At 42.3% G+C, this 22,789-nt stretch overlaps 1 protein-coding gene across 1 annotated transcript; it reads right to left on the bottom strand.

The window, feature by feature from the left end:
• Window positions 1–460: 460 nt before the first annotated feature.
• On the bottom strand, window positions 461–21,282 carry LOC137285345 (baculoviral IAP repeat-containing protein 5.2-like). Its single transcript, XM_067817717.1, has 4 exons — window positions 21,067–21,282; window positions 19,568–19,677; window positions 18,706–18,823; window positions 461–1,477 (listed from the first exon to the last, which is right to left on the bottom strand). The coding sequence occupies exons 1-4, from the start codon at window positions 21,178–21,180 to the stop codon at window positions 1,391–1,393; spliced, it is 429 nt and encodes a 142-aa protein (XP_067673818.1). The 5' UTR covers window positions 21,181–21,282; the 3' UTR covers window positions 461–1,390.
• Between the last annotated feature and the right edge of the window lie 1,507 nt (window positions 21,283–22,789).

Genomic DNA, 22,789 nt, shown 5'->3' with positions numbered 1-22,789 from the left:
TACTGCACAACACCTTACACGAGGGTGGAGCGAACTGTATTTATAATCCACTGGCATGTTATGTGAAGGCAAGCTATGTCTCAAAACAACAGCTGAGGCACCCTAGATGGAGTGGGGAGTTGTTCTGTGAGTGGTTTGTGTGGGCCAGCTATTCCCAGGCTGTGGGGGTGGCTGTCAACAGTGTCTGGTAGGGATACAACGCTTGGGCTGGCTGCAAACAAACTTGGTATGAAAAGCAAACTTAGTTTTCAGGTTCTTAGTGAACATGATGTAAAATTCATTTTGTAAACTTAGGAAGCAAGGACAGGTGAGTCAATGTGTGTGTTCCCCATTTTGTATGGCCAGTGGTAATGCACGTGTGATCCCATTTGTATGGTGAGGGGTAGTACTGATATGGTTGTCCTATCCTTCCAATATAGAAACAGAGCTACTAATAGCTAGGATTGACAAAAACTCATGATTTATTGTGTATGACTTTTATTATATACATTGGAAAACAAGTTAAACAATGCATAGAAGTTCTTGCTAAGTTTATGAATGATAAATAGTTTGCCAGCCATGTATTGCACACACCCAGGTATGTTCTGTCAGCCACATGTTGCACACACCCAGGTGTGTTCACTCAGCCACATTCCTCACATCAAAGTGTGTTCTGTCAGCTACACCCTGCACACACGAAGGAGTGTCCTGTCAGACACATTTTGCATAGGCCCATGTGCTCTTTTTCCATATCATCAAAATGATCACATTTTGGTTACTGCAAATGTTAATCAAAGAAATGACAACATTCCAGTACAGGTCAAATCAGTATGATCTCTCAACTGACCGTTTAGAGTGTTTCTAAGTAAATCAGGAAGGTGCTGTTTTCAATCCTGTAATCCTGACACTGCTATCACAGGATATTCTGAATGACATGTACAGATGATTTTGTCAAAACCATCATCTAACTGTATCAGCATAACATTTCAACAGCCAATTACAGCCACACAGTTTCAACAATCATTTTTGGGATTGATACTTTCAAAGTTTAGCATCCAAGGAAGGCCCTAGTTTGAAAATGTGTGTCATAAAGCTTAATAAATCTGCTTTCTGGTTTTTGTTAGTTATTTCGTTGTCAGTTAAGTTGATGAAACTGTGACCTGTCATGGGATGTCATCAGAAATATGTTTAATGGTAACAACTAAGATTTGATTTCAATGAGGCTGCAAACAAGAGTAATGACATTGCTATGTTTGTGTCATGAAGATGTTGATAAAATTCATTGTGAAAGAGAAGGGTTGCTTCAAGAGAACTGATAACAGAAGGTATGTGAAACAAAGTAGCAAAGATTTCAGTGATGTCAAGGGCATAATGTCTTGTGTGTCTTGTTTTTCACAGTGGTGCATTTACATCAGCTATCCACCAGGTTCTTCATGGCATCCCGGACCGCATCAGCTTGGATCTTGTATTCCTCTATTCTGGCATCTAAGATTTTGCGCTGCAAAATCAGAGTGGTACAACAATTACACTGACCTCTGGGACAAAGTGGAAGGTATGCACATAGTCTACCATGACAAAAGTATACATATAAATAAATATGCAATCAAACTTTGTAAAGGATATTTCCACATAGAAATGAGTAATCAAAATGAGCCTGTGCTAATGAGGCAGTGCTAGAGGTTCTGCAGCAATGTATATACATTTGAGCGGGGCAGGTGAGGACTAGATGTTTCATGAGTGATGTTGTACTCAGAGCAGAACTTTGCAAATTCCTCAGAGGCGTACTGGGGCCCATTGTCGCTCCGAAGAATTTTGGGTATGCCGTGTCTTCGAAACTGAGCTTTTAGCACCTCTATGGTTGTTCGAGAGCGCAAGTCTCTCAGTTCATCTACTTCAATGAACTTGGAGTAATAGTCGACTGTCAGCAGGTAGTGTTTAGAGTTGAATTCGAACAGATCGGAGCCGACTACCATGTATGGAAGATCAGGTGTGTTTGAAGATTTCATTGGTTCCTTTGGAAGCTTGTTTTGGAACTCGGCACACTTAGAGCGACTCTTGACCTCTTCTTCGATGTCAGAGTTCATAGACGGCCAGTAGAGTACTTCTCTGGCACGTTGTTTGCATTTGACGACTCCTAAGTGAGACTCGTGAATCAGTTTCAGCATTCTGCGCTGGAGCGATGGAGGCACTACGATCTTCATTCCTTTGAAGATGATGCCATCTGTGATTGCGAGTTGGCTTCTGGAGTCCCAAAAGGATCTAACTGAAGGAACAGTTTCCTTTCTTGTATCAGGCCAGCCCTGAAGGATTGTGGATTTCAGTTCTCACAGCTCAGTCTCTGTGCGGTGCTGTAGTTCAGTGTATCTGTCATCTGTGACAGACAGGAAGTCAACCATGCTCACATGCTCTAGACTGTCTATGTCTGGAGTATTTTCAGGAAGATACGCTCTTGACAGTGTATCTGGAAGTTTCATGTCAATACCTCTTCTGTAGACACACCTGATGTCGTACCACTGAATGCTCAGTAGCATTCTCTGGAGTCGCATCGGCGCAGATAACAATGGCTTTTTGAAGATGTCTTCAAGTGGCTTGTGGTCATTATACACTACAACTTCCTTGCCAAAGATGTAGCAATGAAATTTCTTGCAGGCATGGACTATTGACAACATTTCTTTTTTGATTTGCACATAGCGCTTCTCCACTTCAGTCAAGGCTCTCGACGAGTATGCCACAGGTCTGTCGTCTTGGATGAGAGTTGCCCCGAGTCCGTTTTGACTAGCATCACAGTGAATTTCTACCGGCTTATTCACATCGAAGTATTTCAGCACAGGAGGAGTGCTACAGAGTTCTTTGAGCTTGGCAAACGCCTCCTGCTGAGCGGGTTGCCATGCAAACTGAGCTTCGGATTTCAGGAGTTGTCGGAGTGGGGCGTCAATCTCACTTAAGTTTGGTATAAACTTGGAGAGGTAGGTAACAAAGCCTAGGAAGCGTTTGATATGCTGGCATATCTTTCACTGCCTTCACTTTGTTGGGGTCTGGCTTCAGACCGTCTGATGTCAGCAGATGTCCGACGTATGGGACTTCAGATTTGCGGAACATGCATTTCTGCGTGTTTAGTTTCAGATTGTAGCTGGTTGCTCTTTCAACTACCTTGTGCAACACTTCATCATGTTCATTTACATCCCTACCACTGACAAGTATATCCTCCATGATTGCGGCTGCACCAGGGATGTTTTCCAGCATCTCGTCCATTATGCGCTGAAAAATTTCAGGTGCGCAGCATAAACCAAACGGAAGACGAAGCCACTTGTATCTCCCTATGGGTGTGTTAAACGTGGTAAGTAGCGACGATTTCTCGTCCAGTTCTATCTGTAGGAAACCACTTTTAGCGTCCAGAACAGAAAACACTTTGGCATCTGGTATGTCCGACACCACTTCTTCTATGGTTTTCATTGGATGGTGTTCACGACGTATGACCTTGTTGAGGTCTTTTGGATCTATGCATATCCTCAGCTTGTTATTTCTAACGGAGGCTACCATAGAACTGACCCACTCAGTCGGTTGTTCAACCTTCTGTATATACCCATCTTTCTCCATCTGTTCCAATTTCTGAATCATCTGTGATTTCAGGGATGCGGGTTGTCGACGTGCTGCATGTACAACACCTTGTGCGCCAGGTTGCAACTTGATACTGTAAGTACCTGGTAGGGTACCAGTTGTCCGGATGAGCTCTGGAAACTCATCAAATTCTGGTGGTGGTTTTTCAGCTTTGACAGATTTAACAGCTGACATGCGCATTATCAGTCCAAGTTCCTCAGCTGTTGCACCACTGATGACATTTTCCTGTTCAATGTCAACAATTTCAAATGTTTTTGTCACCGGTTTACCTGATTGTCCGACTTGAAACGTCAGGTCCGCTACTGCCACTGGTTTGATCAGATCATTTGTGAATGATTTCAGTATTTTGTTGGAACGTCTTAGTTCTCCTGAATGTGAAATGTTCCGGTACTCGTCAAGTGTAATTGCATTACACTTTGCACCTGAGTCAATTTTGACAACAATGTCCTGACCACCTGTCTAGCCACTTGTCGTCTTCGTCGGAAACTGTGTTTACAACTACAGTTGAGTGAATGGTCAGAATTTCCGACTCTGACAGTTCTGTACCTTCATCCTCTGAAAGTATGTCAAGTGTGTTCAAACGTAGCCGTCGCCTGCACACCGCTAACCAGTGGTTCGGTTTCTTGCAGTAGGAGCATGTTGTTCCTATTGCTGGACACTTTCCATTATTCCAGGTGTGATTACTGTCTTTACCACATGACCCACATTTTCCTGTATTCTGTGAAGATTTAGGGGCATTGCCTCTGTTACTCTTCCTTTTATCCTGTTTGCTACTACGATCAGGTTGACTTTGTTGACTAGCACCCTTGGGTTTCCTGAACTTTTTGCTTTTATGCTTTTATGACTACCAAGTGCGAAAACTTGTGTGTCTTCATCACGCACAATTTTAATTTGTTGTCTGGAAAGTTCAAATTGCTGGCCAACTTCCAGGGCTTTGGCTAAAGTGAGACCTTCACCTCGATCTAACAGTTTCTCTTGCAACTTTTTCTCATGTGTGCCACTAATGATGCAATCAATCAACATGTCATCTGAATCCGTATAATCACAGTCTAGCAGCATCAACCTCAAGTCTTTAACAAAGTTGTCAAATGATTCTTCACTAGTTTGCTTTCTCTGTTTAAGTCTATGTCTGGCAATACGTTTGTTTTTACGTGGCCTGATGTACATTTCAAATCTTTCCAAAAATTTCACTGGGTCAGTTTTCTCACCGTCTTCCCATGGCAACGTTTTATAAATGTCTCTCCCCTGTTCTCCTATCCATGTTCCTAACCAGCCTGCTTTCCCTTTATCATCAATCTTCGCTAATGGACCATCAAACACGAAACTCACATGGTTTCTGAACCTCCGGAATTCCTGATACAAATCTGGGCTGTCCCAGTCTATATGCGGGTGATCAAAGTTCAAATTGGCCATTTTCTGCTACCACAGACCAATAAAGTCACTTTCTGATTTACGGATGGACGGATGGTTGTCTGATTTTTTCGGATTTCCGTGTTCACTTCTGACACCATGTAAGATACGACATGACAGGAAGTTATGGCTGAACCGGAAGTGCCCGGATGTTTATGTCGCTTATAGCAATACATAGCTTATGACAAGCACAAATGGTCAATACATTACAATATCATTCTGATACAAGACATTTGCAAGAGCACTGTAAAGGTTCACAACATGGTTCAGGCATTGGTCAAGGGGACAAAGTTGATTCACATAGCATAGGATGTGTTCCACAAAAGACAAATGTGGTAAATAAACTTTCACAACTTCCACTTGACAACGGAGGTGTTCATTCCTCGTGAGTTAAACCATCTAGGTAACACTTGAAGACACTTGGAAACAATTGAAGTGAGTATCAGTTCCAGTATTTCATGGTGACACCAGAGAATAGGAAGGCTGGAAAGCCGCTTTTATGGCATGCGTTGATAAAGCACCAGCTACTAATGAGTATAAGCTTCTGCAGCTTAAACAGTATCTTTCTTGTGAAGCAGCACAACTTGTGGCTAAGTTAGGTCACAGTGCTTCAGCCTATGATGTAGCTTTAGACAAACTGGATAGAAAGTATGGCAGCAAACGACATAAGATAGCGCTGAAACTGGAGGAAATATATAATTTCAGGCCAATAAGACCAGGTAGTGCTAAAGATTTGGACAAGTTCGCTGACATGCTTGGTGTGGCTGTGGTCAGTTTGAGGGAATCTGATAAGATCGAGGAGCTGGGGAGTGGGTGTTTGTATTCAATACTGGTTCAAAAAATGAATGAGGCTATGATAGCGCAGTTTCACAGATGGAGTTTTGAGACCCAAAGACAAGAGTCAGTTGAGACACTTAGGGAATAGGTACTACAAGAAGCAGAGTTACAGAAAATAGTGACAGAGACAAAAAAGTGGAACAGTTAATAGATCCAAGACAACAGATAAGAGAGATAGTTACAAGAAAGGAAAATTCACAAAAACACACAACACAGCCAAGGCGAGGAAATGTCATGTTTGCAATGGAACAGATTATGACACTTGGGGATGTGCACACTTCAAATCACTTGGTCTACCTGAAAGGTGGGACAGGGCTAAACAGTTAGGTTTATGCTTTCGCTGCCTTGACATCGGTCATCTGGGTAAATCATGCGGTAGAATTGTGAAATGCGGGCTTGATGGCTGTAAAGCAAATCATAATAGGCTACTTCATGACAACAGCAAAGTGGCCAGGAATGATACGACTGACAGTGGTATTTCAGAGGTTAATGATACAACCACACAGAGGCCTTACAAAGGTAGATCAGAGACAACCACCTTGTCAACTTCTAAACAAATAGCACATTATCTTGCTTTGAGGACAATATCTGTCGTTCCTAAGAATACTTATATCAATGAGGATATCGCATATGAACTTGGTGTCCAAGGTAATACACAACAAGTGTCGGGCAATGTCCTGAACAATAAACGTTTGACAGTATGCTAATTGATGCTGGTCTGGAGAGTATGGATGGTTCAGTAGATGTGACCATTACAACTTTGACAACTACCAAAGTAACAGGTAGAATGGACGTTATTGATTGGTGTAAACATGCCAAACAATGGTCACATTTGACGAATATTTCAATTTCAAGAGGTAAGTACGCGGCCAATAGTTGACATCCTGATAGATATGGACTATATAGAACTGCATTCTTCTCTCAAAGAAATCCGTGGGGGTCCGAGAGAGCCAGTGGCAAGGTTGACACCTTTAGGATGGATCTGTGTGTGTCAGATACCAGGTATGCAACACGTTGCAGGTTCGTTCTTCATCAGGAATACAGAAGTAGAAACAGATGCGAATCTTGAATCTGTTATTCATTTATTTGTGGAATCTGAAAGCATTTTGGACTCAACAACATTTAGAACTGTTGATGAGGATGTTGCAGTTAACACCGTAAAACAATCCCTTGTGTACAAAGAGGACAGATATCAGGTTGGCACTCCATGGAAGGAGAGTCATGATAATCTGCAAAACAATGATGATATGGCATACAGTCGTCTTGTCAATACAGAAAAGTGATCTGTTTGAGATCTTACTGAGGTTACGGAAACACCCTGTACCAATCATTTGTGATGTTGCCGAGATGTGCATCCAAACTGAACTTGTTCAGGGGAATCAAAACAAAAAGCCAGATCTGTTTGAGTTCTCAAAGGTTGTATTTGGACTAAACTGTTCTCCCTTTTTAGCCCAGTATATCACTAAAGAACATGCAAAATCACTTGAGAAAGAACTTCCAGTAGCTGCAGCTACAATAGAAAAGTCAACCTATATGGATGACAACATTGATTCTGCAGAGACAAACAGCAGAGCTATAGAGCTCTACAAACTGCTGCAACAGCTGTGGAGTAGTGCAGGAATGCATGCACATAAGTGGGTCTCTAATTCTGTACCAGTTCTCCAAGAAATACTTGAAGAAGATAGATTGAAGGAGATTAACATTCAAATGAGTGAATTGCCAGCTATAAAGACATTGGGTTTTACTGTGGAGTGTTGATTCAGATGAGTTTAGATTCTCATTCATGTTCATCAAGATGACTAAGAGGAATTTCTTGAAAGAAACTGCTAGGCTGTTTGATAGTCTTGGGTTCTTAGGTCCATTCATCATTAGGACTAGAGGTCTCTTGTAAGATATATGGCTATCGGGTGTCAACTGGGATGACACTATTAGTCAAGAGCTTGAACAGAAGGCATGGGCTTGGTACCATGAGGTTGAAAGTTTGTGCTTGCTTGGAGTTCCAAGAAAACTTAATATCAACTTAGATACTTCAAAGATGAAGCTGCACACATTTGTAGATGCTTCGGAAGTAGCGTTTGGAGCTATAGTTTTCTCAGTCACTGTTCAAGAGGATATTCAAAGGACTAGTCATCTGGTAGCTTCAAAGTGTCGTGTAGCCCCTCTCAAGGCAGTTAGTATGCAGCGGCTGGAACTTCTAGCTGCTGTTCTTGGGTCAGACTGATTCTTGCAGTAACAAAATCACTAGAGGTACCTTTACAATGTGTAACAATGTGGACTGACAGCCAGAACGTTCTTTGGTGGATTAGAACACAAAGCAGGTGTTTTAAACCATTTGTAGCAAACAGGATTGCATACATACAGAAAAATACAAACATCAGTCAGTGGAAATACGTCCCTTCCAAACATACTGCTGCAGACATTCTTAGCAGAGGTGCAGATATTGAAACCCTTTCCACTGACAAATGGTTACGTAGACCAGACTTTCTGACTCATGATGAAGATGAGTGGCCAAAGCAGACCGTTACTTTTGACAAAAGTGAGAAATCAGACCTAAAAAAGCCTTCTTGTGCAAACTTATCCATGTTTACTACATCTCAATCAAAGATTGCTAGATTAGAGCCAAACAGATTTTCTAGCTGGAAGAGACTTTGCAGAGAGTATGCTTAGATCTATAGGTTTCTTAATGCTAGAGTTCCTCGTTCTCTGAGAAAAAAGGGTGAACTGGATGCGGAAGATATTGAGGATGCAGAGACAACAATACTGGTAAGAAGTCAAAGAGAAGAATTTCCTGATGACTATTCTTCACTGATGAGAAAATCAAAATTGTCAGCAAACAGTAAATTGGTAGGCTTACAGCCTTTTGTAGATGACAATGGGCTAATGAGAGCAGGAGGCAGACTTAGGTTTGTAGATGTATCGTCATTTGATGCCAGACATCCTGTTATACTTCTAAGATAGTGTGCATGGTGTAGAAGACAAAACCAAACCAGCACATCAAATAATGGCAGATCTCCCTAAAGTGAGGGTGCGGTGTTCAGTGAAAGCATTTGTGACAACTGGAGTGGATTATGCAGGTCTGTTTTAGACGGTACGTGGTCGAGGTAAAAGCAGACAAAAACGTTATCTCTGCCTTTTCACATGTCTATCAACTCAAGCAGTACATTTAGGACTGGCTTTTGGGTTAGACACGGATTCATTTCCGAATGCCTTGTTCCGCATGACTCACAGACGTGGTATGCCGAAGGAAATAATCTCGGACAACAGAACTAACTTCGTTGGTGCTGCAAAGGAGCTGAAACAACTTATTGCTGGTCCAGATTCAGGTGTGGTTAAAATAACTTTGGCAAACAAAAGTGTCAACTGGTTGTTCAATCCCCGAAACGCACCATACTTTGGCGAGGTCTTTGAGTCCTTAGTGAAGTTGGCCAAAAGAGCTATTTATGCCATTTTGAGTTCAGGGGATGTTAGTGATGAGGAGCTCATGACAGCCTTCACATGAGTGGAAGCCCTTATGAATTCTAGACCCTTGACCTATCAAAGTGCACATCCACAGGATGATGTTCCACTAACACCAATCATTTCCTACATAGTCAGGTAGGTGGGAATTTGTGCCAGAGTTAGACTCAACCTCCTTCAGCCCTAAGAAGCGATGGAGACAAGTTCAAGAACTCATTAGACACGTGTGGAAACGATGGATAAGATAGTGGCTCCCATTTCTCAACATCAGAAAGAAATGGTTCACACCATCCAGAGACCTACAGTAGTATCCCCGGATACTCCTCATGGTGTTTGGCCTCTAGGTAGCAAGCTAAAGAGCCTGAAAGTATGGTCACGTGCGCATTCTTGATGTTCAGGTTGGCTCTACTGTCTTGAGAAGACCTATCACAAAAGTCTGCCCTCTTGAATGGAGTTGAATGCTGAATTTGTGCATACTCATGTTTTACTCATGTTTCTCCCATTTGGCCAGTTTTAATGATAGACATAGGTCTATCATGGAGGAGGCGTGTTCTGAAGAGTTTGTGATATTTTCGGACGTTTTCGGTTTGATAGCACAAACGCATCCGCTTCATGGCCAGGTCATAGTTTTTCATGCTGCACAAGATTTTGTGCAAGGTCCGACTGAAATATTTGGATCGTCAGGGAGTGAAAGGGTGTTGATGGGTTGCTTTCCCCAAGTGTTAGAAACAATTAAAAAGAAAATGGAAACAAAGTTGGAGAAAGTTGCCCATTGACAATTTGACAGTATCTAAATAGACAACAGTTTCATATTCAGTTTAAGGTATTTGCCCCTCAAATAAAGTCATGGAAAACCGTGGATGATACTCTCGGCAGCGATCACTTCCCAATCATCACAGAGATAGAACTTCCCGGTTCCCCACAAAACACCACCAAAGAAGTGAGATTCAACATCAAAAAAGCTAACAGAGAAGGATTCACATCTCTACTAGCACACCAGATTGAGGAAACACAAGCCATCATAACACACTCATCTGTTGAACAGAAGGTGGAATCAATTACCAAGTGTATTGTTGATGTGGCAGAAGAAACTTATCCTTCAACCAAACTTCACAAGAGACCACCTGCACCTTGGTGGAATGAAAGTATAAGCAAGGACAGAAAGGCTAGAAGAAGAGCCAGAAGAACTTGGAAACGCACCCGCAACTTGAGGGACAAAATAGCATACAAATGTCTAGAAGCCAAAGTAAAGAGGGATATCAAGATCGCCAAAACCACTAGTTGGAGAAATTTCATCTCAACTCTTACAAGAGACACTCCTTCCCATACTATCTGGAGGAAAATAAAAGCAATCAACGGCAACACCAACTCAAGTCAACCAGCCCTATTCCATGATGGTGTAATGATCACTGACACGAAAGAAAAGGCGCAGTTATTTGGAAATCACTATGCCAACAAGTGTTCCTCCATTGACACGGATTTCAACAAAAGTACCTTTTCTGATAGTGAACAACATATTGCTGACAACCTAGATTTGCTGTATTCTTCTGAGGCTGAGGAGGACCAACCTTTCACGAGACATGAAATGGACCTTGCCATAAAAGAACTGACACTAAAAGCTGCTGGTCCTGATAAAATTCACAACCAGATGCTGATGGACCTACCACCAAATGCAAAAGACATCATACTCAATCTGTTTAATGAGATTTGGGACTCTGGCACTTATCCATCAGCATGGAAGACTAGCCAAATAATTCCTCTTCTAAAACCAAACAAAGATAAACTAGCCATTAAATCATACCGTCCTATTGCCCTCACCTCCTGCCTAGGTAAACTCATGGAAAAGATGATCACCAGACGATTAACATGGAAATTGGAGACAGAAAAGATCTTTCACAAATCTCAGTGTGGCTTCCGCCCAAAATCAGGTACCATAGATGCACTCATGCAGCTAACTGAACAATGTCATCAAGGATTAAGCAGGAATGAATACACGGTTATAATCCTGATCGATCTAGAAGGTGCATTTGATAAGGTGTGGTGGGATGGAGTCACCTTAAAGGCAGCTGAACTGGGAATAAGTGGCAGACTTCTTAAATTCATCAGAAGCTTCCTCAGCGAAAGACACATCCAAACCAAAGTAGGTAATGAGTATTCAGACTTAATCAGCATCAACACTGGAACACCCCAGGGTTCAATAATCAGCCCAATCCTTTTTAACATCATGATGCAGGATCTACCATCTGTAGTTTCAAAGCCACTGGGACAAGTCACATATGCTGATGATGGCTCCATATATATCACTCACAAAGATCTCAACCACATTGTGACGCATGCCAATGAATGTATGGAAGCAATAAACAATTGGGCAACCAAGTGGAAATTAAAGATATCCCAAGATAAGACAGAATACACAGTCATCACCAGAAAACGAAAACATGTATTGCCACTTGACAAACTTGGTATACAAATCTCTGGTCGGTCAATAGGCTACAACAAAAATCCGAAAATACTAGGGCTAACACTCGACCCTAAACTCACATGGAATGCCCATATTGACCGGTTACATCATGACTGTCTAAAGAGGCTGAACCTCATGAAGGTCATTTCATCAAAAGCTTGGGGGGCCGATTTTACCACCCTAAGAACATTCTATCTGACATATATCAGGAGTAAGATGTCATATGCCATGGAAATCTGGTCATCATGCTGCCCAACGAGAATGAAAAGACTTTCAACCTTACAAAATTGTGCTCTCCGTCTCATAGTTGGTGCTCTGAAAACCACGCCAGTTGGGTCACTTGAGATAGAAGCAAACATCCCTCCACTTCAGATCCATTCGGAATCAGTTATCCTGAACAGAAGGATTAAAAATCACTTCCTTCCAAAAGATTCTCCAGGGCATCTCAAGAAAAACAAAGCAAAGAACTCCTTCTATGCAAGATCCAGCAGGCTACTCAAGGAAAGAAACATCTATCTCCCTTCTAGGTCAGACCCCAACTTCTCTCCAACAGCAATCATGAATGATATACCACCATGGCAATGGAAACCTCCAACCATAGTAACATCAATTCCAGAACAAGCCAATAAGTCAGAAAACCCAGTCAAGTTGAAGATGCTAGCCTTGGAGTTAATCCAGACTAAATATTCAGAATACAGAAAGATCTACACTGACGGCTCCCTGGATCCAAACAATGGAAAAGCTGGGGCAGGCATATATCTCCAAGACGATGAGAGTAGTGTCATCATTCCACTCACCCCCTGCTCAATCCTCAGTGCAGAACTTACAGCAATAGAAAGAGCCTTGCTGGAAATTAAAGATCTTTCCAACTCCGGTCCTTACACCATCCTGACGGACTCTTTATCATCCCTGCACACTCTGTTGTCATACAAACCTACTGAGTACTACCATCAAACCAAAGCCATCAACAGTCTGCTACAAACCCTGAAAACTGTCATCTGCCTACAATGGATCCCAAGCCATGTAGGGATTATTGGGAACGAAAAGGCTGACGAACTTGCCAAGCAAGCATCTGAGTGTGGCCCTCTGCTAAAACCTATGTCATCTCTACCTAGTTTGAAATGCAGAGTGAAGGAAACCTCTAGTGATAAATGGTCAAATATCTGGCTCAATAACAGCAAAGGTCGAAAGTACTTTGAACTGCAGGAAAAACCCAACAGAATTTTCTACAAAAATATCAAAAGAACGGATCAAGTAACCATCTCTAGAATCCGACTGAACCACTTTCCCTGTCAGAGCTATCTAGCCAAATATCATCTGGCAACTGACCCCATTTGCACATTTTGTAATCAAGAAGAGGAAGATCTTGAGCACATCTTATTCAGATGCCCCGAATATGATGAAATCAGGTCAACAGCCAACAACAATCTTAAAGAAGCCCTTGAAAACAGAAATAATGAATGGGCTCAATTCATCAATATAATCAAGAGGAGAAACGAGAGGGTACATGCAAGGGCCACGACGCCAGAGGCATGCTCCACTACCTAACCTAACCTAAGGTACATAATTTAATAGTTTATTTCTCATTTCGTTACAAAGGGAATTTTACGTTTAGTTGGTTACAAGGGGATTTCATGTTAAGTTCGTTAAAAGGTAAGTCAAAATTTATCTTAATAAGTTACAGTTTAATTTAGACTGTACAAGTCTTGGTTTCAGAGTTGTTAAAATCAAATATTTTAGATATTTAAAAACTTAACTTACCATAGGTCTATAGCATAGTACCTCAAGCTTCGCTTAATAAGAAATCCGACGTAGTTGAATAGATTTCAGAGGTAGATTGGGTACCTTGCAATCTATGACTGTCAGGGTACGGAAGTATCTGGATCTCCCCACTGCGCATGCGCACAGACTCCACGAAAAACTTCACTTTTACTTCTCGGTCCGAAGAGTCCATAGTGGTGAGGAACTTCCAGCGTTGGGATGGCCTTACCGCCCTATGGTAAGGTAAGTATTTAAATATCTAAAATATTTAGATTTTAACAAATTTGTTACTTACCTTACCATAGGTCTATAGCATATGGATACAACAGACTCGATAGTGGTGAACGATTCAAGAGGACCGTAAGCGTATTAACCAAATCCCACATATGCTTCGGGGCAGCCGGATCACTACTGATTCTCTTGAAAGCCAGTCTGCTGCATCAAACTCTTGTAAAGGACACTGGAACCAGAATCAGAGTAGTAGGTCACGTACTCACCACCAGAGGGGTACGGTATCTAAATTCATAAGTACAAGACCCCTATAGAACATGGCAAGTAACATCATACCTTAAAGGGTGGCAGGACGAGCAAGTTGCTGTGCAACTACTAATGGTCCAAAAGACTGCAGCCCTTCCACATCTTCCACTGCTAAGTCCCGCAGATAATGACTAGCATAAACTGTTGAAGATCGCCAGAAGCATCCAGCCATAATGTCCGGAACAGAGCAATTCCTGTGTAAGGCCATTGTTGAGGCCAACGCCCAAATCTCATGTGGGTTGTTAGCCGACGGGTGAGGAAGATTCTGTGCATGATAAGCCACCAAGATGATCTGCCTCAGCCATAAAGCTATAGTCTTCCTGGTGACTTCCCCTTTCGCTGTGGTAGAAAAAGGCAGGAACAATCTCTTTCTGGTTCCTTGACGAGGAGTGGACTTTGTGATATACAATCTAAGAGCCCGAAACGGACACAATAACTGCTCCTCTCTATCCTCTGGGCCGATGATGGTCGACAGAGGCAGGATGGTGAATAACCTGTCTGGTTGACCTGGCAGCTGGTTCTTTGCAAGGAAATCCCAAAGGAGGCCCAGGTGTGCTGCACCCTGTCTGGTCTGTTCAAAATGGACCCTAGTCACATCCAGCATGTGAATTTCGCTCACTCTCGCTGCTGTCGCTAATGCCAGCAAAAACACTGTTTTCCTGGTTAGATGATCAAATGATGTCCTGTCCAGTGGCTCGTAAGGGCGACCCCTTCAAGTGTTGAAGTACCACATTCAGGTCCCACTCTGGTGGTCAGAACTTCACCTTCTGGTCCTCCAGCTTAAACGCCTTCAACAAAGCGATCATTTTGGGAATTTTAGAGACCTTCCTATCACTTCTAACAGCCAACACCGTATTCAAGGCCAACAAATACGTCCCAATAGTACTCCCTCTGAGTTTCCTCGAGCAACGTAAGTAACGCAAAAACTCCGCCAGGAACTTGGGCGATGCTGATAGCGAGTCTTGCGACTTCTGAGCACAGAAGTTTTCAAAAGTAGCCCACTTGACATCGCACAGTGATTGGGTGGAAGATCTATGCGCCCTGGCAATGATCCTTGCCACTTGAGACGAGCAACCTTTGGCCATCAACCTCAGTAGGTGGTCCAGGCGCATAGACGAAACCATACCCTGCCGCGACTGTGGGGATGGCGCAGCAACTGATCGAACTCTGGAATGGGCTTCTTCCTGCATTCCGGCAGATGGATCTTCACTCTGAGCTTGAGTTTTGCCACTACCGCTGGTACTAGCACTGGTGGTGAGAAGGCGTACGCGTCTAGTCCTTCCCAAGAGATCGATAGAGTGTCGGTTGCCCAAGTTGCTGGGTGTGGTATTGGTTACACATATACTGGAAGTTGAGTGTGGAACTGCGTGGCAAACAGGTCTATCAGCGGACATCCGTGATCTTGGCATATGAGTCGAAATATCTCGGGGTGAGAGAGGGGGTCAAAATGCATCGGCTAATACATTTCTGCAACCTGGAATGTGGGGAGCTCTTGCCTCGATGTTGTTTGCGTCTAAAATGCTGGCTAGGTGAAACATCTGATCCAGTAAGGATTTGGATCTGGTTGTCCATTGTCTCAAGATCAACCACACCACTCTTGCGTGGTGGCCTAGTAGCGACGTCCAACAACTTACAGCCCGAATCACAGCTTCCAGCTCCAGATTGTTGATGTGCTAGCTTGCTTCTGCGTCTGACCAAAGCCCCGAGGGAGTTAGATCGCTTAGATGTGCACCCCAGCCCTGGCGTGATGCATCAACGAATAATTCATGGTCCTGCACAAACTTGCTTAAACAAACTCCGCAGACCAGCACAGGTATTGGTGCAGATGTACTGGAAGCAGCAGGTGCGTCTTCACATCGTCTGTCTGTACGTATGGGAGAAGGAACCTATGCAACGGTCATAACATTAGGCGTCCTTTGTGTGTTAAATCTTGTGCTGACGTCAGAAGGCCCAACAATGACTGCCACTCTCTGAGGAGTAATGGTTCCGACAATCCCCAACCCTCGAATACAAACCTCAGGAATTTTCTGTGAGCCGGCTAGACATGTAGATAAGCATCTTGTATAGCGAGACTGCACAGTCATGTACCCGGAGACAACTTGAGGCGTAGCGGCTCTAAGGACACCATCGTTAAATGAGGCGACTCCATCAGGTACCGCTTGTTGAACGCCGCAATGTTGTGGATCATCCACAGTTTGTTGGAATCCTTCTTGGGAATGAGGAAGACCGGAGAGAGGACCTGCCAACTGGTGTACGGAACACTGGCATGGATAGGGGCAGGAGGTCCCAGTCGTGACAGGTGACGCCCTCAACACCTTGAGTAGGGGTGCTTCCCCCTCCCTCTGCCAGGTGTGATGGGGGCATCTCTGATTGTATCTGCTGGCTTACGACGCTCACTTGAATCTCTGGCTGCGACCTCTGGTGTAAGTCGACCTGACAGAGTCTCTTCTTTAATGTAGCATTTCTTGCCTCTATCTTGTGTCCCCAATCTGCCACAAAAGGCAGGTTAGAGTGCTTCAAATGCCGACAATAACACCTCTATATTTCTTAGATCGGCATGCTCCTTGTATATCTCTGGGATGGCATTCCCGAAGAGCACTTGTGAAGAGAAAGGTGTTCTGATCAACTTCTGCTTAAATTCCTCCTGCCAAGAGCAGGCATCCAAGAATCCTATTCTGCGGACCACCGTCGTCATAGCCAATGCTGTCCTCACATGTCCTAAAAAGTCATGCAACACCTTGCTTCGCCACACAAAAAGCGACGACAAACGCTCCAGCCTTGATTCATTATGTTCCGTTAAATCCACCACAGCTGCTGACGAAACTGACAACAGCACTGATACCGGTTTCAAGATGCGCCACAATTCAGTATCAATAGCCTGTAGTCTAGAATTCGGAACCTTGTAAGACGTGGAAGTGGACAGCCTCTTGATGGCTTCGTCTAACACTGCCCCTGACTCCGCGAAATCCAAACTGTGAACCTTGTATTCCGGCTTCTTAGCCTTGGGTACCCTGATTGTGGCGTTCAGGGATAATTTAGCAAAGTCCTCGTTCAATGACGAAATAGCATCCGCCTCCATAGGATGAGGTGGTATCATCAACTCTGGGTGGACTTTAATAGCTCCGTCACTGTCTATTCCCGATGCCATGGAGGGGCAATCTGGAAGCCTATCTGCTATGCAATCATACACTGCTGATAATGGCAGGTACAACCCTTCATCTTCCACTAACTGCGTAAGGTCTTTCTCATAATCCGGAAAAAAGCATTGTTCCTCATCAGCAATAGATGAAACGGTTGACTTGCGTTCCGACGTCTGCATACTACGTGTCGACTGTCTGGCCCGTGGGAACATCAATCGCAACCTAGACCGCCTATCCCTGCGTCTGCAGTGGAGAGACCTGCCCCTGCGATCCAGATGGTGAGTGTCGACGTCGACAAGCGCTAGATGAGCTACTCCGCTGGCTCCTCGAAAGTGATCTCCCAATGCCTGAACGACATGTTCTTCTCCTGTCACTAGACACAATCCCGGCGCTCCAAAAAATTGGAGTCGAAAGCGGCATGGGCGTCGGCATCAGCGCTGAACTTGGCATCGGTGTCGACATCTGTGGCATCAGTCTGGATCATGATGAAGAAGCTGGAGACCGCAACATCTTCCTTTACTTCAGAGTCTTCCTTTTTCTTATAACAGCCAAGCACATCTTAACTTCCGGGCACAATCAACTGTTCGGGGAAAACGTGTGCGGGTCCTTGCCCAACTTCAAACCTCTGCAAACTTCACAAAATTGAGGAGTCATGCACAACGGCTGTAAAAAGTCGAAATAAACTGATGAAAAGGGTGAAAGAGAAAACACCCCTTAATAAGAAATGGACTGTTCCACACATCGTGCTACAAATGTTTGCAATAGACAAGTGAAAGCACTGTCACTTTGAAGAAGGCACAGCAAACAAAAAGCCTAAAAGCAACACTAAGTAACACAAATCTAACCCTAGTGGACATAAATATCTGTAGAAAAGGTCCACCAACAGAAACCACATCTGTATAAAATTATGGAGGTAGCATGAGCCAAGAGAAAAAAGGGAAATATGATGATGTGCCTCACACAAGGTAGCTGACAAGTGTACAAAAACGTAAAATATATGTTAAAATCGACACAAAGATTGAAAAGTATACATACCACACTCAAAATCACTGAAAGGAACAAGAGTAAAGGTGAAATACGTAGAAACTTTATTAGATCTGAAAAAAAATGTCTAGATCAAACGACGCTTTAAGTAAAAGTGAAGTTTTTTGTGGAGTCGTGGAGAGATCCAGATACTTCCGTATCCTGACAGTCGTAGATTGCGAGGTAGCCATTCAAGATTGAAATCAATTCAACTCCGTCAGATCTCCTATTAAGCGAAGCTTGAGGTACTATGCTATAGACCTATGGTAAGGTAAGTAAAAAATTTATCTTATGGATTAGTAGCTTTCAAGTTCCATCTTGAGAATCCACACGTAACAGTGTCTCAAGTGTTGAATTGTATGGAACGATAACAATTCTGTTGTGGTCAGCAAAGCAGTTATATCAAACATCAACCAACGACAACCATATATACATTCAAATACTCTCTACTGTAGCTGAGAAATGGAATCATTAGCTTCTTACCATTTTCAGTGACCATCTCTTTATCTCCAGGTTTAGCAACTGTTCCACTGTCATCTTACCAGATGTCTTGGGCAACTTGAGAAACGGGCACTGGGGAGAGTGCTTCATATGTTCCTTCCTGACGTGAAACAAAACATTTAACAGGGCACTCAAAACATTTCACTTCTTCCATCAACAAGGAGTGTGTAATTACTTATCAAGATTACTGTTAGTACAGTGAATGTTTGGAGCAAGCATTAGTATAAAGCACTGTAAACCAGTCCAGTGTGCTTGACAAGTATGGTCATGAAGATGTCTGTATGGTATGTGTCACCAGGTACATGATGTACCTTTTGCATTTGGTGCCCAGGGCCGGTGATATACCCTGTAAGGCAATCCTGGACAGATCGACACAGAGTGAACCCAACATGCTGCTTAATGTTTCTGGAATGTGTGATATCTCAAGTGTCTGGGAACAGTGCTATGCCCTGAGTGTATGGCAGCTCCAGATAGGTTGATAGTGATCTAACTTTGACATGCTGCCAATTGTGTTTTAAGTTGTGTAACACTAACATAGTCACGGGTACACAACCACAAGCAGTAGGAAGACAACTAGAGTCATGGCTTTCCACTACAGATCATACTACTCTCAGCTGTACCCAATACCAGTGTGCAGTGATATCAACACCCTCAGATACTTCCACAATGCCAAAAGTGACAGGCAGGCAGGGTAGCACCAAGCACAAGGCAACATAACAACAAGCACCATGTTTTGGTGAGACAGGGCTCCAATGACATTATGGGATGTTAGCATGCACTGATGTTTCCCTTCACTGCTGGCTGAGCAGGGACATAAACAAAGTCAAGCAGCATAATCTGTTACCATGGATCATCATTAGGCTCCCAGCCATCCAGTTCTTTGAGGCAGACAAAGCAGCGGACAGCATCTGGTTCCTGGTCAGTGGGGATATGATACCACCCAGCAGCAGCCAACTACAACAAGGAACATCACCCATGTTTCATTGAGTTTATCAATAAAAGGCCTAATGGCTAGTGACCAATTATCACAAATACATCAGTATCACACGTGCGCAGGTACAATCAACTACAGTTCCATTATTCTGTCCCCATGGTATTTTGACAAAAGAAAGGACATTAAAAGAGGCTTCTTCCCGGTAAAGAACATAAGAGAAATTCAGAATTAAGGATAAAGTTTTGAACCTTATAAAAGCATTGTAACTCATTAATTGTTGCAACTTTTATTCCCTATCCGCTTACTGTAAAGGGAACACTCAAAGAGTCACACAATCAAGTATTCCATCATATTGTATGACATAAATATATATCATTTCACAAATTGCATGAAAAATTCAGAATGACAATAACTGTTACTGTTAGTTGTGAGAATACATCTATTTATACTGTTGCAATTCCCTTCTGCCATCTTATATATTGAAACAGGATTGACAGCAGTGAACAGTCGCAACACATTTGTCAATAGCTAATTAAGCACAACAATTTAAAGAATGAGGGAGTAATTTTGTAAGTATCACTAAAATATGGCATAAAATATTACCTAGCCAGTACACACAATTTGGAAAATTTAGGAACATTAATATAAGCATGTTAACATGGAAATGTATTGCTTTAAAGGAAATACTGTTTCTTGACACACAATACACAACAGATGCTGTTATTGTCTGGGTTGAATTCTAACAAGATATGGAAAATTGTGTGTTCTCAGTGCACATTTAGGTCAACAAGATGACCAGTATTTCGGGGCATATTTCTCTTATTCAAGCATCTAGGTCCATAGCAATTCTTACATAAGTAATAACAAAATTGATCAACTTCTGAACTGAAAACTACACGAGAGCTAAGTTCACTTTGGATACGTAATACACATTTGGTCCAGCCTTTCTGGGTATTCACTTTTCTGGCTAAATCATCCCATCAGCTTCAAGGCCTGTCAGCAGTAACGTCATTCGACTCATTGTCTAAGTGTCAAGTCTAATGTGCCAAAACAATTCAATCTTAGTATAGTCAGGATTATTAAAACTTCACTTTGTTTAAGTAAGTAATCCACGTGACACGCTATTTTCTTATTATCACAACATCTTTGTGTGGATTAAATCTAGTGATTCATAATGATTATGAACCACTGGAATTAATCCACACAAACTTGATCTTTGACTGTGGGTCAGTTTACCGTAATATACATTTGAAACACACATTCAATAAAGTATTTAGAGGCGGCATACTACAAAACTGAGGCCATGGTCTGAAAATCAGAACTTCCAATTCCCGTGTGAGACAAAATCAGTTCAAAACAACAATCGCCTGGGTCGAGTCTTGGTCAGAAGAGGTTTGACTTCTGTTTACCTTTGCAGCAGTACATTCGTGCTCTGCTTCATATGGCCAGTTCTGGAAACTGTTAAGTCGTTTTTCTTCTAAATGCATAAAGTAATCGTCGATTTCAAGACTAATGTTTGCCATGATGATATCAATATAAAAACAAATATAACGAAGTTGTTCGAACCACTTTTCAAACCTGCCGGGTTGAAGGCTAGCAGCGCCATCTGCTGGGGGAAGGGACGTCACTCCAGCGTGACATATGTTGCAAAGCGCACGTAAAATCTCCAAATCATCATCATCGTCGTCATCACTTGCTGGTCCTGGTTGGTTGTGCGTCACAGCAAATACACCATGGCTTTGAATTCCCATCTTAAATAAAAGCAGCTAAAAAATATTTCTTCTCAAGATAATAAGATTAAGCGATCAGCCACCCTTTAACGATACAGGGGGTGCACCTGTCGATGTTCTGCAAAGAAACAACTGATCATATTTCTAAGCTTTTGAAATTTTGTTTCCCTTAAAGGGTTAAATTAACCTAAAATTATCATAAAAATGCGTTACTTCCACAGAGACCGAATACATAGATGTGCAGGGAACAGGTCAAAATGGCCACATTGACCCTAGTCAAAATAGCCACACAAACAATTTCGTAATTGATACTTTGAGATGAGCTGGAAGAGAAATATTTTCCCTGGGTATTTTCCCTGTTCTCAAATATATGAAATGATGATATATATCATCTAGTAAACAATGATAAATTATTGTAGTTCTTTATATATATCTTGCAATGTAATGTTGTAAATATAATGAAAACATTATATGTATGATGTTATGTTCATTAAATTTATTTTCATTTTAGTCTTCAAGAGGTCAGAAGATGTAGTAGTAATAATAATAACAACAACAACAACAACAACAACAACAATAATAATAATAATAATAATAATAATAATAATAATAATAATAATAATAATAAAACAACAAAAGAAAAGGTACTTCTCCAAATTGTCGATTCCCTTAAGGCAAAAATAAAAATTTGGACTGAAAGAATGAAAAAATGGGAAAAGAGAAACAAATTTATCAAACAAAATAAACTTTTCAAAAATAATGAAAAGCAATTCTATAGGTAACTTAAAACAAGTGGTGATGGTGAGCATGATAAACGGCCTCCCATGGCTGCCAATGAAAGGTTCTGGAAACAGTTGTGGTCTGTACCCGGCAACTGTAACCTGGAGGCACCATGGGTCAGTGATTATGACCATGCAATGCATGAGAAAGTAACTAGGTCGTTTGTCTGTTACATCTCACCAGATTGCCTGAAAAGTGTCATTAAAAAGTCCAAATCTAATACAGCTCCAGGGCCTGATGGCATTCGAAACCGGTATTGGAAACTTTTTCCCTGTGTCCAAGCACCACTCCTTCACTGTTTCAATTCTCTTGTGGATACAGGTGATGTTCCTCCATGGTTCTGCAAAGGTCGCACAATACTCATTCCCAAAAAAGGAGACTTGACGGATCCCAAAAACTTCCGCCCTATCACATGTCTAAATACTCAATATAAATTATTCACAGGGTGTTTGTCAAACCTCGTGTCATGTTACTGCTCTTCCAATGAGATAATTTACAGAGAGCAGAAGGGGGCGAGAAAGGGATGTTGGGGGTGCAAGGATCAACTTCTTGTACAGAAAATGATTTTGGAAGAGGCTAAAACATACCACCGCAACCTCTCCATGTGCTGGATAGACTACAA

The sequence above is a fragment of the Haliotis asinina genome, chromosome 5, assembly GCF_037392515.1.
Source record: "Haliotis asinina isolate JCU_RB_2024 chromosome 5, JCU_Hal_asi_v2, whole genome shotgun sequence".
Classification (NCBI taxonomy): domain Eukaryota; kingdom Metazoa; phylum Mollusca; class Gastropoda; order Lepetellida; family Haliotidae; genus Haliotis; species Haliotis asinina.
This window is presented reverse-complemented; position numbering and strand designations above follow the sequence as displayed.